At 41.3% G+C, this 14,097-nt stretch overlaps 3 protein-coding genes across 3 annotated transcripts in view; 1 reads left to right on the top strand and 2 right to left on the bottom strand.

Moving 5' to 3' along the window:
* Positions 1-1,010: 1,010 nt before the first annotated feature.
* Positions 1,011-4,462, bottom strand: camk2n1a (calcium/calmodulin dependent protein kinase II inhibitor 1a). The gene is made up of 2 exons (XM_010785725.1): positions 3,584-4,462; positions 1,011-2,710 (listed from the first exon to the last, which is right to left on the bottom strand). Exons 1-2 carry the CDS (start codon positions 3,750-3,752, stop codon positions 2,637-2,639), a joined length of 243 nt encoding a protein of 80 aa, XP_010784027.1. The 5' UTR covers positions 3,753-4,462; the 3' UTR covers positions 1,011-2,636.
* A 1,103-nt stretch (positions 4,463-5,565) lies between these two features.
* On the bottom strand, positions 5,566-11,933 carry LOC104958029 (trypsin). Its single transcript, XM_010785724.1, has 5 exons — positions 11,765-11,933; positions 10,141-10,300; positions 8,363-8,504; positions 7,285-7,551; positions 5,566-6,199 (listed from the first exon to the last, which is right to left on the bottom strand). Exons 1-5 carry the CDS (start codon positions 11,913-11,915, stop codon positions 6,029-6,031), a joined length of 891 nt encoding a protein of 296 aa, XP_010784026.1. The 5' UTR covers positions 11,916-11,933; the 3' UTR covers positions 5,566-6,028.
* Positions 11,934-12,180: 247 nt separating this feature from the next.
* The window catches only part of LOC104958036 (trypsin), an 8,019-nt gene continuing 6,102 nt past the window's right edge, over positions 12,181-14,097 (top strand). Inside the window, exon 1 of the mRNA XM_010785735.1 lies at positions 12,181-12,193. Coding sequence (XP_010784037.1) covers positions 12,181-12,193 — 13 coding nt within the window. The remainder of the gene's footprint in view (positions 12,194-14,097) is intronic.

Raw genomic sequence — 14,097 nt, 5'->3', positions numbered from 1 at the left:
TTGAAAAGTAGTCTAGTTTTGCAGTATTTCTGAATGATGCACCTGCAAGTTGTTCATTTAGTGGGGGACTCTTTGGCCTCATTTTAACTCTATTGGCTGTCTTATGTTATCTAGGAAATCCACTCGTCTCTTAAAAGCTTTGCTAAAGGTGACACATCGCTATTGAACTTAAAATGAGTTACATGTGCAGCTGAAAACTTTGCATTTTAAATCAATTATATCTGCAGGACTACGGCAATTGGCTTTTCTGCTGTATGCTACTTGTAAAGTCCTGCATGTTCAACTGTGTGTGAATAATATGACTCTCAGAGCCAAGCTCCATCCGATCACATCAAGCCTTCCCAGCTACATTTTGGGTCTTAGGATCCTCCGAACGGAAAATCATACACTATTGCTCCCTAAATGTAACATGCTCTCATTCTGCGTGAGGGGATAGGCTGTTACTGCAGTAGGCGCCATCGTCATGCTTGACTGCCGTCTAGGAAGAAGGGACTATTTTGGCAGGATAATGCGGTCGCGCTACTGAGTGAATAGGGGTCTTGAGAGAAGAGGGCAGAGATAAGAGAATGGAGAACATTCCATTAAAGATAGCGATGGTATCAAGCCGAGGTTCAGGGAAGACTATTCTGCACCGCAGCAGCCATGGAGTGCAAGGTGCATCTGTTACCATGGTACCCAGCCCAGGCAGACCCTTTCATGTCTATCAAGACATGGGAGGAAGAGAGGCTAGCAATATGTTAGTCTCGCCTGCAGTTGGAGCTGAAACAGACGTGTGTGTGTGTGTGTGTGTTTGGTGCATGTATGTGTTCCCAGCACACATCCCGGTGGTCCGGGTTTTAGATGCTGTACACTGACAGAGGCTCGTCAGGCAACATGAATCATTTAGTCACCACAGCAGAGTTGGAAATGTCACGTCACATCAGTGTTCCTCACGCCTGGGTGGCCCTGCACCATTTACATCACTGGCAATGGACTTTAAGAGAGGACTTGATTAAAGAGAAGAGCTGAGATTTCAGATGCAAACAGACATTTATTGCATTGGGAAGCAGTAGTGTACATTTTCCCCCCCCACAGAATAAATCGCAATACTGTAGCTACTTTCTTAGATGGTAGTCTGTTGCACAGTCATCCGAGCCATGTCTCTCCCTAAAACAAACCGGAGAGTGAAGATTTCAAATTATTGAATCATTTCTTTCTCCTTCCAAATCTGATCCGTCCAAAGAATGTGATGCTACTTCTTGTATTGACCATTCTTTTAAGCCAGAAATGCAATGCAATAACACAGGGAACTGTGTACAGAGAGTACATATCCAAAAGTCAGCCAAGCTATTTGCTATTGTCTTTGTCTTTTTGATACAAAACTATATTTTTTGTTTTTGCTACACTTTTCAAAAACAATAAAAGCAACATCTAGTACATCATTATTTAAACCACAATCAACATTAAACAGTAAATAGTACTTTGTCATAATCTTTATTACAAGATATTAGGCCACTGTACAAATCAGTGTGAATCGTACAGTACAACGCAGAATTAAGACTGTTTCTCGAGGTTTGTCATTCAAAGCTGTATACGAGGTGCTTCAAGAATACACAAGAGTTTCAGAACTTCTGCCGTGCATGCATGATTTCGTATTTGCCATGCATGAGTTGGTATCTCAGTGTTTTTGAGAAAGAGCCCTAAAAAATGGCAACCCAACAAAACAATGTATGAGTAAATGTATAAAGCACAAATAAAGAACAATTTTTCTGGTACAGTATTCTCCCTCATGAGATTTGGCACACACAATAATGCTAAATGCAATATAAATAGTTTATCAATAGGATGTGTAGAGTCAAGTTACAGTATCAACCAATCCAGGTGAAAGCCTGGGAAGCTTACAAACAGGTGGGAGGTACACTGTATATAAATGATTTCTTTAGCTGCAAAGTATAACAAATAACACTCAGGCAACATCAAGAATTGTTAAGTGAAGAAAAATGTCACTCCCATTCACTCAAAGTTTTCTCGACATACAAAATAACACTCCCTCTGGCCTTGAGTCACTGCAAAAGACATGTTCCAAAGGATCAATAAATAAAGTCTTCAACACAGAGAACAAACCAGTTTACCTCTTCCCACTTTGTGCAAGAAAATATGGGCTACCCTTTCCATATTTACAAACTCTGTTATTCATTTGCCCACCAATAAAAATGAAGAGCAGAAAGAATGGTACCATAAGTTTGATTGATAAGATATAGGAGAAATGTGTGCTTTAGTTTTTATATTAGATTTATTTCTGTATCCTGTCCCTGATTTCTGCATTTCGACAGCCTTCCTCCGCCTCGTCCACCCCCCCCTCCCCTCTTCGTGTTGTCTTCTCCTGCTTTTGGATTTATGGCGAAACCCTGCAATCGAGGGTGTATTTGTTTGTGTGAGTGTCTGTGTGTGTTGGGGGGGTCCATCTGGGGGTCTCCTCTGCTGCCATTGTGTGTCACCCGGATGGCCATGACTGACTGGGAGAGGAGGGCGTGGAAGTGCTGCTTGCTGCCACATGAGAGAAAGTGCTTATATACAGTGTCTTTGGATTAAAACTGGTAAATATCGCCATTAAAAAATGTCAAGAGTGTCATTTGGGGGGTGTTGAGCCGAGCGCTCTAAGCCTCCGCCGGGGTCTTCTCTGTTCCATTTTTTTGTGCTTCGTCGCCGCCATTCTCATCATCGATCACAACTGTGGATGACAGGGGAGAGAGTTAATGAGGGAGGCTCATCTTGGTGTTGCGTCTCGAAAAAAAATCACCACCGTCTGACATGGAGGGCATTAAAGCCCAGAACCATTAGCACTGCGCTGTATGAGCAGGTGTGTGTGTGTGTGTGTGTGTGTGTGTGTGTGTGTGTGTGTGTGTGTGTGTGTGTGTGTGTGTGTGTGTGTGTGTGTGTGTGTGTGTGTGTGTGTGTGAGAGAGAGTATGCAACAACAAAAAAGATAAAGAAAGATAGTGTGTCTGATGCATGGTCATGACTGTCTGTATCTCTGCTTGTGTTCTTGCTGTGAACCTATGCACATTACATGACTTCCATGTTGGTCCATGCTTGTGCACTACTGGACGTGCAACTGCCTGTGCATGCATGTGCCACCATGTGCCACCACAAGTGAGCCTCAATGTTAGAGGACCATCTCATGGGGTTCATCAGAGATGCAGGACACACAAAAGCCAAAACACGAACAGCCTGTGAGCCTCATGCAAACACAAAAAAAAACAGATTACAACCCATATGGATCTCAATCATTCCAACCATTCAGTCGGGAGGGGACATTTAGCATAACTCTGTTAAGCAGCATTCACAAGGCATTTAACAGCACGCAATGCGCATCCAACTTGTGTTGCAATGCGAATCGAATATTTAAAAGCACATACATCCCACACGCATGCAAACAAAAGGTAATGTCGTTGATGTTAGGCTCTACTGGAGAACAAAGTCAAGGCAAAGGTGTTGCCTTTATGCCTTCACACGGAGCCATCCTTAATTATGATCCACTAGTATCCTATGTGCGCATTCAACACATCAACTTACTAACGAAAACGCCTTAATTATATAATTACCCCGTTTGCTCCTTCCTATTTGTCCGAGTTTCGGCGGACGTTTGTTCTGAGATCCATTGAAGAAGTTGTTGGTGTCTTGAAGACGACAGGTGAAGGAAAGGTGTCCCTCATCGCCCTCATTTCCATAATGACTCATTTTGTCTTCGTTGAAAGGCAGCACTTCCGACATCTCCAAATGCGCCTTAATCACCAAGGCGCACAGACTGTAATGTAAAGCTCGTTGCCAAGCTTCAACCCGGTCGTCTATAACAAACAAAAGCGGTGAAGGAAAAACACAAAGCTATCTGCTGACACGATCTAGCCCTTTCTGTTTACCCCGAAGACACGTGTCTGTCTCCGTAGGTACGCAACAGAAATAACAGTCAACTCAAAATGTCCTCAATTTCCCCTCTCGTGGAGCTTAGGCAACATTATTCAAAATATCCAGAGGTGTTTTATCTCTGCGCGTATTGCTTTGGAAATGGAGGCGCACGTACTACAGAGCCGTGGAACGCCCGCTGGTTTCGAGCGGCTGAATCCGTCGCACGGAAAATCTGAGGAAGAAATGCAAATTGAGGAGCGATGCAAAACACGGATCCCTGTGAGACCTGGCGAGGGAGCTGTACGGGGGTTTTCTGGTGCAGCCCAGAGATGCTTCCAGTTGGAGTCGTGGTGAACCAATGCTCCACTCTCCGGGATCTTGATGCATCAAACAAATGGCGACTTAATATTCAGAGATGGCACATAAATGTGAACCAATACTGATCTTTGGTTGACGTCGTTCACGCGCCACCACTCGACGAGATTGAGATGTGAAATGTTCCAACCTGTATTACAATTTGACAAAATTGTCGAGTAATTTTGTCAGGGGGGTTTCAATCAAGCCCACCTAGTCAAACCTCACCAGAGGATGGCAGTGTTTTCATAGGCTGAGATGTGAGTTTTGGCCCCATGGCGTAATTCCATTTTAACACCACCATTTATAGTTGGGTCAAATCCAATCTCCACGTTCTGGATTTGATGTTGCTCTAAATTTGACTCAATAACTTGTTCAGATCACTTTGTAAAACGTCATATTCAGATGTTTAAAAAATAATGGAATATTCCATTTGGTAAAATGACCATCCACTGTATATTTGTATTGATTAGATGATAATTCAAATGTTGATAATATTGTGTTTCGTTCTCTAACTATAGGTGTAAGTCACATGGTAAAAACTGATTTTCCTTGTTAAAGGAAGTCCCCTGGGACTGTCTTTAGGTTGGAAACTAATCCTCATTGGGCTCACCAGAGTCACCACCCACTGCTCTCTGTAGTGTTTACTTGAATTGTTCTTCTAGGAACTGCAGCACAAAGGAATCCTTCAAACGTGATATATAGCAAAGGGCAAGATGCCATGTACAGGCATTAAGGAACTTAACCATATCATTTCACATACAATTAAATGAAAGGTGATATTGGAGCCTGCAGCAGAACTAACTTTGATATACAGTCGACTATTCATAGAGGAGGCACAGTCATGACACACCTGATCCCTGTGGACTCACAGAGGCCAAGGTTTTATCAGCTTCATATCAGAACAATTCAATAAGAACTCTTTCCTGGTACACAACTATTTTCACATGTGGATATATTACCATCTACATTCATTTGTATTCACTTGACCAAAATAGTTGTCTGCAGAGCTTTATGTAAACAAAGTGGAAAAATGTACAGTTTACACACACAAAAAGTCTAATACCAAAAACATCATGACCAGAGAGATGAAACTTGTAAGAAGGGCACAGTGGGAAAAACAATGTGTGTATAAGTAGTTTTTCCGTAATCTCGCTGACAAACAGACCAACACATCAACAAACCAAACCTAAAACATTTCTCCATAAGGCAGTGACAGAGGCCTAGGAAAATATAAATGACACAACTATCATCAGTGTGATTACAAAAAAGAAAAAAGCCAAACTTGAACCAGCAAGTAGAGCACCGAAACCCCAAAATAAATATTTTGTGTTTCGAATAAACAAAACGGTAGTAATCTCGGCAGAAGATTTGGTTAAAGAAAGCAGCAGATTGGAAAATTCGGTTTTCAGGGGCCTTTAATACGCACCAATGAAAACATTTACAAAAATCTGACTTGAAGTTGACTGTACACATGCACCACTCAACTCTGACACAGAGCCACACATTCTCTAAATATGATTATTTATTGTCAAAAAATAGTATTTAAAGACCTTGACAATACTGGAGTATATACACAGGAGGCTTATAAAGTGCTCACTGTAGTGGGTCATACATTCTGTATGGTGGATCATTCAGATATGGGATGCATCTCCTTTATATTGATATTGAAAACATTATCAGAAAAATTATAGCTCTGCATATTTTCCACATAACCTTTGGTCAAAGAAACGTTCAGGGGAATGACCATTTTTTCTCACATACATCATGTTGGTTTATCATTATGTTCATCAGTATTTGCTACAGCGTGTGTGTAACCCGTAAATAGTTTGGTCTATCCATCGGCGAAACTTGGACACGGCAGAGTAGACTCCCGGAAACTTAGGATCACCGCAGCCGTTGCCCCAGGAGACCACGCCGTAGACATACCCCCTACACACCAGCGGCCCACCAGAGTCCCCCTGTAAGAACAAGACAACACCCACCGTCAGTTATCATGTCAAAACTTACGTCATGAAAAACACAAACAATCTTAGCTCAATGTAAAGCCAGTTTGATGATGGAGTTCCACTTCCTTGTCTTGAATAACCTGTCCAAGTAAAGTAAGTTCTTACTGCAGATCAAGAAAGATACTCAAGAGTACAGTGGTACATTTTAACTTAAAATAAGCTCTGGCTCTTTTTTAAGTAATCCTGTAGACAAACACAACAAACCAAAAACAAAACCTCCATAGTGAAACAAACCACAATTTATATGTGGATTTGTCAGATTTTCTGACCCATTACGAAAAGCATTGCTGTTTTCAAATATCAGGAAATCACATGTGCTTGCACGTAGTTCACCACATGTGAAAGATGTTCCACACAAATTATGACTTTATATGTTTCATGGCGACACATAACACAAAACAAACAAAGATCAACAGATGTGAGAAACCAAACTGTAATATCTTAGTATGGTTTCAATAAGACTCATCAAATCATAATCTCTTGCTGCCACTTGGAAAAGCAAACACATAAAGTTGCCTACTGCAGGGATAAATATAGCCCATTTTAATTAGTCATTCAGCTCTTTACCTTAGGCGAAATATAGCACACTGGTATATCTCACATTGCGTTTCATGCAATTTTCTTCTCACATCAAAGGTTGCATGGGGCAGAAATTCTTAAATGATACTGATAAACAAATCTGAGCATGAAGGTGTCTGTAGCTACAAAACGACTCCAAGGTATTCAGTCCTGGTGCTATTTCAGGGATGCTTTTTAATAAAAGCTTGTAGCTGAACCAACACTTAAATGATGAACTGTGTCCTTGTACTGTCATGGGGATGAACTTTATGAACTGTGAGAGTGTTTGGCTCTAATCTCAGCTGATGAAAAAAGGACAACCCTCAGCTATAACCTGAAACATATTACTTCAAAATAGATTTAATAGCTTTTCTATGATCAATGGGACGGATGTACATTGATGTGCAACACCCACTTACCTCACAGATGTTTAAAATCATCATAGTGAAAGGAAGTATTAAATCATTTGTTTCTCATACCTTGCATGCATCTTTCCCTCCGGTCCTGTAGCCAGCACAGATCATGTTTGCCGTGATGTTTCCATTAAAGGACTCGCTGCTGTTACACCTTGCAGTTGAAACAATTGGCACAGCGACGGTCCTCAGGGTGAAGGGGGCCTGGCCTACAGCCAGATTGTTGTATCCCCACCCGGACACCCGACACACCACGCCATCGATCACTCCTGTGCCCTGCCTGGGGAGAGGCGCCAGCGACACGTATTTGTTCAACACCATGGGGGCCCGCAACTAGAAAAAAATGTTGTTTTTCAAAATATTTGCTGTCATTAACCACTTTTAAAGGTTTTCAGCAAAGAACAAATTTCACTGTACAAAGCTGCCCGGCACTAACATACAGCAGGTAACAAAAGTTAGTGACTAGTTGTCAAAAAGTGTGAAGAAGGCACATTTAGCTGTGTCTGCTGGTGTTTCAATAGGACATGGTTAGCTACCACATTCAGCATGTCAACTTAAGATGATTACGTTTTTATGTTGTAGTTATAGGGTGTACCAAAGTGGCATCTTTCATTGATTTAGACTTTGTAGAAAGTATATGTTGTTGTTACACATTGCTTTGCCTACTGAATCACAAAAAGGCCTCTCATCATGGCAACGTCTGGTCATTGCGATGCAGTCGCGTACAGCAGAAATTGTGTGATTTTTTCCACTGAGATACAGAAGAGTTACATACATTATAGTTCCAACTCTGAGTATTATCAGTAATAAAGTAAAGAGGTATCATACACAGGTGAAATAATAGATATGATGTTATTTAAAACAAGAATAGTTTACCAAGCAATCACAAAATTGTTCTGCTGTTTTCCACCTCAACGTTATTAGTGACAGAAAGCAGAAATAAATAAACTAGTGATTGAGAAAACATTCATATAACTTAAATGAATCATGTTAAAAGTTTAGTAACATATTTTAACAAGGCACAAAAGAGACGAACTGTAGCTGAATACCAAAAAAGATATCCAAATGTATGTTACCACACATGAATCAATAAATGTTCATGTTAAGGGACGTGGAAAACGTGTCTGCATTGTGCCTGCGCTACCTTAATGAGCATGATGTCAGCATTGTTGGTGCTCCTGTTGTAGAGGGGATGGGTAACTACCCTGCGGGGTTTAGCGTACTGCTCAGTACCCTCAAAGGTATTTACAATGTAGTCGCCCGCCACTATCATCATGTGCTCGGCCCTGAAAGACAGATTCACAAAGACACATAATGGTAGAAGTGTCTGTCTGCCAGGGAACAATGGCTTACTGTGTGCAGCAGGCAGGGCCCGGGCAGTAAAACACAAAAAATACAGCCGATTTCCTATAAACAGATACGATCTCACACACACACACACACACACACACACACACACACACACACACACACACACACACACACACACACACACACACAAACACACACACTGATGATGTGTCAAGGTCAGCTGACTTGACCGTATTTGAGTACTATTTGACTTCCTATTGCCAGAATTATTTGTGCGTCATGATCAAGCGGCATCAATTTGACTGTTTGGACCATCTGTTCACAATATTAGATCAAGGCAAGTTAGCTTCTACACAGTGACGTCTATAGAGCCCAGCGCCAGAAGAATGTCCTTGCCTGTGCAGGTGCTACAGATACAGTTTGATCTTTACCTTCACCAAAGTCCGAACTGACTGTCAGGTCAAAGATTTTCTATTCAGGAGGCAAAAGCGCCTTGATTTTTGCTTCGTATTTCTTCCCTTTATCAAGCTTTGGTCTACTAAAATGTAGTCCCTGTCACACATCCAGTCCATCCCTGAAATGTTCAGGAACCTTTTCTTGCCTTGGTTCATGTGTGAATAGTAGCAGGGATACATATAAAGGTATATATCTGAAACATACATTTCTAACCTTAAGACCTAGTAACATATCGGTTGTGATGAGACTTAAATCAGTACCATTGCAAGGACAAGCACTTAAAAGGTAACATCTGTCTCTGAAAGGACAGAGCAAACCTATCACAAGACTCCAAGAACTCCTCGAAAACATAGGCAACAGACATAATTTGATGGTTACTCATCTTAAAGGTCTCCTATTATACTGTCTTTCATCAATATATTATAGGTCTCAGATATACAAAACATGTCTCTGAAATGTTTGGCTCGAAATACCAAACAGATCATTTCAGCATCCCATAATCCCCTCTGTTTCAGCCCTGTTTCAAAAGTGCTGATTCTCTGTCTGTTACAAAAGTTTAGATGAAAATAAGGAGCCCCTCCCCCCGCCCCTCTGAGGAGTATTTTGGTTAAAAAGAACACAATGGTGCTCTAGGAGGAGATTCAGGTGATAAGGATGAGTGGGTGGGGGGGTTACCTTGGTTTGTTATTAGCTAATGGTTACACAAGCCAAAAAATCGATATGACATAATAAAGCGGCCAAAATCTGATCAGCTCATTTCCAGACAGGTTTTCATATAAGTGGATCAGGACAAAAAGTGAGCGAATACTTTTTCCTGAAACTTTCAGAATCTCTTTACACAGAGGGGACACATGTTTATGTATAAAAGACATGACAAAGTGGATTTTGCATAATAGGTCCCCTTTAAGATGCCGTTTGGCTAGATCCAATCGGCATCAGGATTTTCTGTAAGAAACTTGATCCATCCAATCGTTGCTGAGATTAACTGACCATCATTTACATCCTTAGAACCAAGCCCGCTAACATGGTTAAAACATTGAAATCATAAAGTACCATGAAACCTTTCCACATGGAAATCAACATGGAAAGTGTTCACCAAACAATAACAGCATAAGGATCGACAGCTTGTTGATGGGAACTAAAGAAAGATCGTACCCGATGTTACAGTGCGCTGCTGTCAGCACCCAGTACCTGTGGACCAGGGATCCCCCGCAGAAGTGTTGGCCTCTGGTGCTCTGCAGTGATACAATGTATTTGATGGAGTTTGGCACAGCAGTGTGACCACCTACTATACGACCCTGCCTGACCACACGGCCTGTATGGAAACAAAAACATTTACAGGACAAGGTTAAGAGGGGCTGTGGCAGAAAGACGTTTTTCGCTTCTCATCCAAAAGGCCTCCTCACTTCTAACTGACAAGTGTTAACGTTTTTCAAAGTCAGAGCTAACAGAACTGATGGAGAGTAGAGATTAAAACACCTTTGCAAATACTTACTCCCCCCTACATATGTAAAGACACAGCACAAAACCTGTGATCAAACACTGAAAAGATTCTTCATGCTTCCAAGTAAATTTCTAAGCACCTAAATCAGCCTGTAGTAACAACTCCCTTGGTATGGATTTCAAGCATGCTAAAAAAAGTCCATCTTATGAAGCATGTGGAGTCTTGTGAACAAAGGAGAAACATAAAGAGTGAGGCCCTCACAATCCCCCCTTCAAGGCCATTGACCCGGCCTAACAATTAGTGGTTTTCTGTCACCTGGGAGGACGCTGCGCGATGAAAGTAATTCAATAACCTGACCTTCTAATGTCAACACCTCACTCTGGGCTCTGAAACATTAAAATGGAGGCTCTCGCAGCCTGCCTCTTGCAACAGATCAACTATTGTACATTGGCTTGAGGCCATGCAGTAGAGGAGACATGACGGGAAGGTGAAACTGATTCCCTACAGTTTTGGATGAACACTGTTGAGGAGTTACGACAGAAGCAGTGTAGCTATGTAAATCAATGTAAAGGGGTTAACATTATTTGCTCATTTGCTTTTTTTGCCACAATCTTGTTTTGTTGAATTAAAAAAAACAATAAATACAAAAATAATAAAATCACGGTTTATGAAGGGTTATGTGCCAGCCTGTTGCAGCGTAGACTAAATAAAGTTACTAATCCCAGCCAAGAAGTCTGGTCAACAACTGTCTGTTAAAGGCAGGTCGGAGCCAAGCTAACCCCCCTGTTTCCAGTCTTTATACTAAGCTAATCAAACTGGCTTTAGCTTCCATCTCACAACTAGGCTACCACAATATTAGATCAATTATGATTTAGAGATTATTATGATATCTAGCTATCTATAAATGATAATTATGTAATGAGTCAATTTCATCCTAAACTAAGTTTATTTTGTTTCTTTTTGGCAAATAAATGTTACTACTTATACGAGTGTAGGGAGGTAGGAAGTGTGACCATTACGGTACAAAAAAGATTAAAAGAGTCATTAATTACATGCATAATATTATCATTTGTGTGTTTTGAAAATGTTATCATATTTATTTCTAAATACTAGCGTTATCATCAATACTAGTTCCAATCACGTAGAGATGTATCTTTTCATCTCACTCGCTGCACAAAGAACCAAATTGTCATACTAATTAATATTCCTTAAATAAAAACTTTAAAACTCTATCAGGCCACCTCTCTAACATTATTTAAATCAAAACACCCTTAAACCACAGCTCATCCAATCTTTATAAATGAACATTACCAAAGCTGAAAGCCATATACTCACTGTGGACTGTCATGAGGTTGAGGAGCATGCAACATAAACTCATGAGCAGGCTCATCATCGCTGTGGTTTCAGGCCGTCGTCCTACACCATACCAGCAGCTGAAACACTGCAGCCCCACACCCAGTGTCCTCTGCTCCTGGCTGCTGGACATCCACTCCTCCTCCAAACAGTACAAGTCACTCACATCAACCTCTATCCTCGAGCTTCCTCAGAAAAAAAAAAGATTTTATCCTTCACCATGACATGGAGCACAAGGGTCCTACACTGTAGCATTGATTGAAAAGGAAAGAGTGCAACAAAGTTCACCTTCAGCACCCCACTCCCCCGCCCCGCCCCCCCTGCCATCCCAGCACCATCTCAACTCTCTCTCTCTCTCCTGACCCTCCTAACATGTCGAAAGGCCTTACGTTGTTGGCATGGCAACACAGGGTACTGTGCTGAGCAGGTTCATATATACTGTATCAGCACGCTTTGTCTGTGTCATCATCCAGCCTTATCTGTGCTGAAATGTTTCAATAGCCTACTGTGTGTGTGTGTGTGTGTGTGTGTGTGTGTGTGTGTGTGTGTGTGTGTGTGTGTGTGTGTGTGTGTGTGTGTGTGTGTGTGTGCGTGTGTGCGTGTGTGTGTGTGTGAGCACGGCTTTGTTATAGCTGTGGGGAGAATCACGTCTGAGTCAAGACAACACAGAGGTATTCTCTGCAGCCCAGACGCGCACAAGTGTTACTCTGTATGAGTATGAATCATCACGTCTGAAATGATAATAACTTACTATCACCAGACAGATCATCTTCTCTATTATCATCGCCACCAACCTCCTTCTGGCAAGTCAGCATCATCCACAGCATGGGAGGAGAAACTCGCCTGACCTCCTCTTGTCCCATATTTAGAGCAAGCTGAATAATTGATGCTTCACCCAGAAGAATGGGAGAGACGCTATTGTGTGGCCTCCCACTGCCAGGTGTTTCCTGGACCAACACTCGCCCGACTTCCCAGGAAATCACCTTCTAATGTCAGGGTTTTTTTCTTTTATTAATAGAAAGACTCATGCAAATATTTTGGAAATATGGCAGATGTGTCGCAACTTTCCTTACAATATTGTGACATTTTTAAGTTACAAAACACCACTTTACCTCTGTGGTATTGAGCCGTTCAGATTTGGTAACATGTTGGAGGTGAATGTTATTTCATAGCAAGTAAACTGGACTTGTAAGACTACTTTATACCAGTCCCCAGCAAACTTTTGACTGCAAGGTCTGTAAATCATTTGTAATAGAGCCTTTTTTATGTTTTTATTTACTTGTATCTGTATTTTGTTCTTTACTTTTATATTGCATCTGCTATATATTGGGTTTGTCTTTTATTCTGAAGCACTTTGTCTGTTCTTGAAAATGTTCTATGTAAACAAACATTATCACTATTTTGAAGGAATAAAGAATAATTTGCGAATTTTGGGAAATTCATTCCCATAGCCTAGAAATAGTTGCAGCACAAATACACCCAGGAAACCCACAAGTGTAGTGTAATACAAATACAAAACAATTAGCTAACCGTTATCTCCATACTGAATTGACAGATGTGAGAGTGGTGAGGTGAGAGTCAAACTTTTTCGGTAAGTAAATGTGTTTTTCTTCCAAAATGTGTCTTCCTGGGTGTGAGCTAAGGCTGTATGTAACTACAATGTGAACATGTTAATTTGTGAACCATCAGAAATTGCAATACTTTTTTTAAACAAAGGTACATACACTGAACAAAAATATAAACGCAACACTTTTGTTTTTGCTCCCATTTTTCATGAGATGAACTCAAAAATCTAAAACATTTTCTATATACACAAAATAACCATTTCTCTCAAATATTGTTCACAAATCTGAAAAGATCTGTGATAGTGAGCACTTCTCCTTTGCCGAGATAATCCATCCCACCTCACAGGTGTGGCATATCAAGATGCTGATTAGACAGCATGAATATTGCACAGGTGTGCCTTAGGCTGGCCACAATAAAAGGCCACTCGGAAACGTGCAGTTTTGCTTTATTGGGGGGGTCTGGGGGGGTCCGAAAACCCTAGGGTTAAACCCCTAACCCTAACCCTAACACATGTCACCCATTGAGCATGTTTGGGATGCTCTGGATCGGCGTATACGACAGCGTGTTCAAGTTCCTGCCAATATCCAGCAACTTCGCACAGCCATTGAAGAGGAGTGGACCAACATTCCACAGGCCACAATCAACAACCCGATCAACTCTATGCGAAGGAGATGGGTGACATGTTAGGGTTAGGGTTAGGGTTTAACCCTAGGGTTTTCGGACCCCCCCCAGACCCCCCCAATAAAGCA

The sequence above is a fragment of the Notothenia coriiceps genome, unplaced genomic scaffold (genome assembly GCF_000735185.1).
Source record: "Notothenia coriiceps isolate Sejong01 unplaced genomic scaffold, NC01 NC01_scaffold00028155, whole genome shotgun sequence".
Lineage (NCBI taxonomy): Eukaryota > Metazoa > Chordata > Actinopteri > Perciformes > Nototheniidae > Notothenia > Notothenia coriiceps.
The sequence above is the reverse complement of the archived record's forward strand: the minus strand, read 5'-3'. Positions and strand labels throughout refer to the sequence as shown.

Bases quoted from the DNA above. Each gene is read 5' to 3' on its own strand.
- camk2n1a (XM_010785725.1), bottom strand. From the start codon at position 3,752: ATGTCGGAAGTGCTGCCTTTCAACGAAGACAAAATGAGTCATTATGGA. The intron at 2,711-3,583 runs GTAATTATATAA...TGTCATCCACAG, and splicing joins AATAGGAAGGAGCAAACGGG to TTGTGATCGATGATGAGAAT.
- LOC104958029 (XM_010785724.1), bottom strand. From the start codon at position 11,915: ATGTCCAGCAGCCAGGAGCAGAGGACACTGGGTGTGGGGCTGCAGTGT. The intron at 10,301-11,764 runs GTGAGTATATGG...GTTTCCATACAG, and splicing joins CAACCTCATGACAGTCCACA to GCCGTGTGGTCAGGCAGGGT. The intron at 7,552-8,362 runs GTAGCGCAGGCA...ATTTTTTTCTAG, and splicing joins CTGACATCATGCTCATTAAG to TTGCGGGCCCCCATGGTGTT.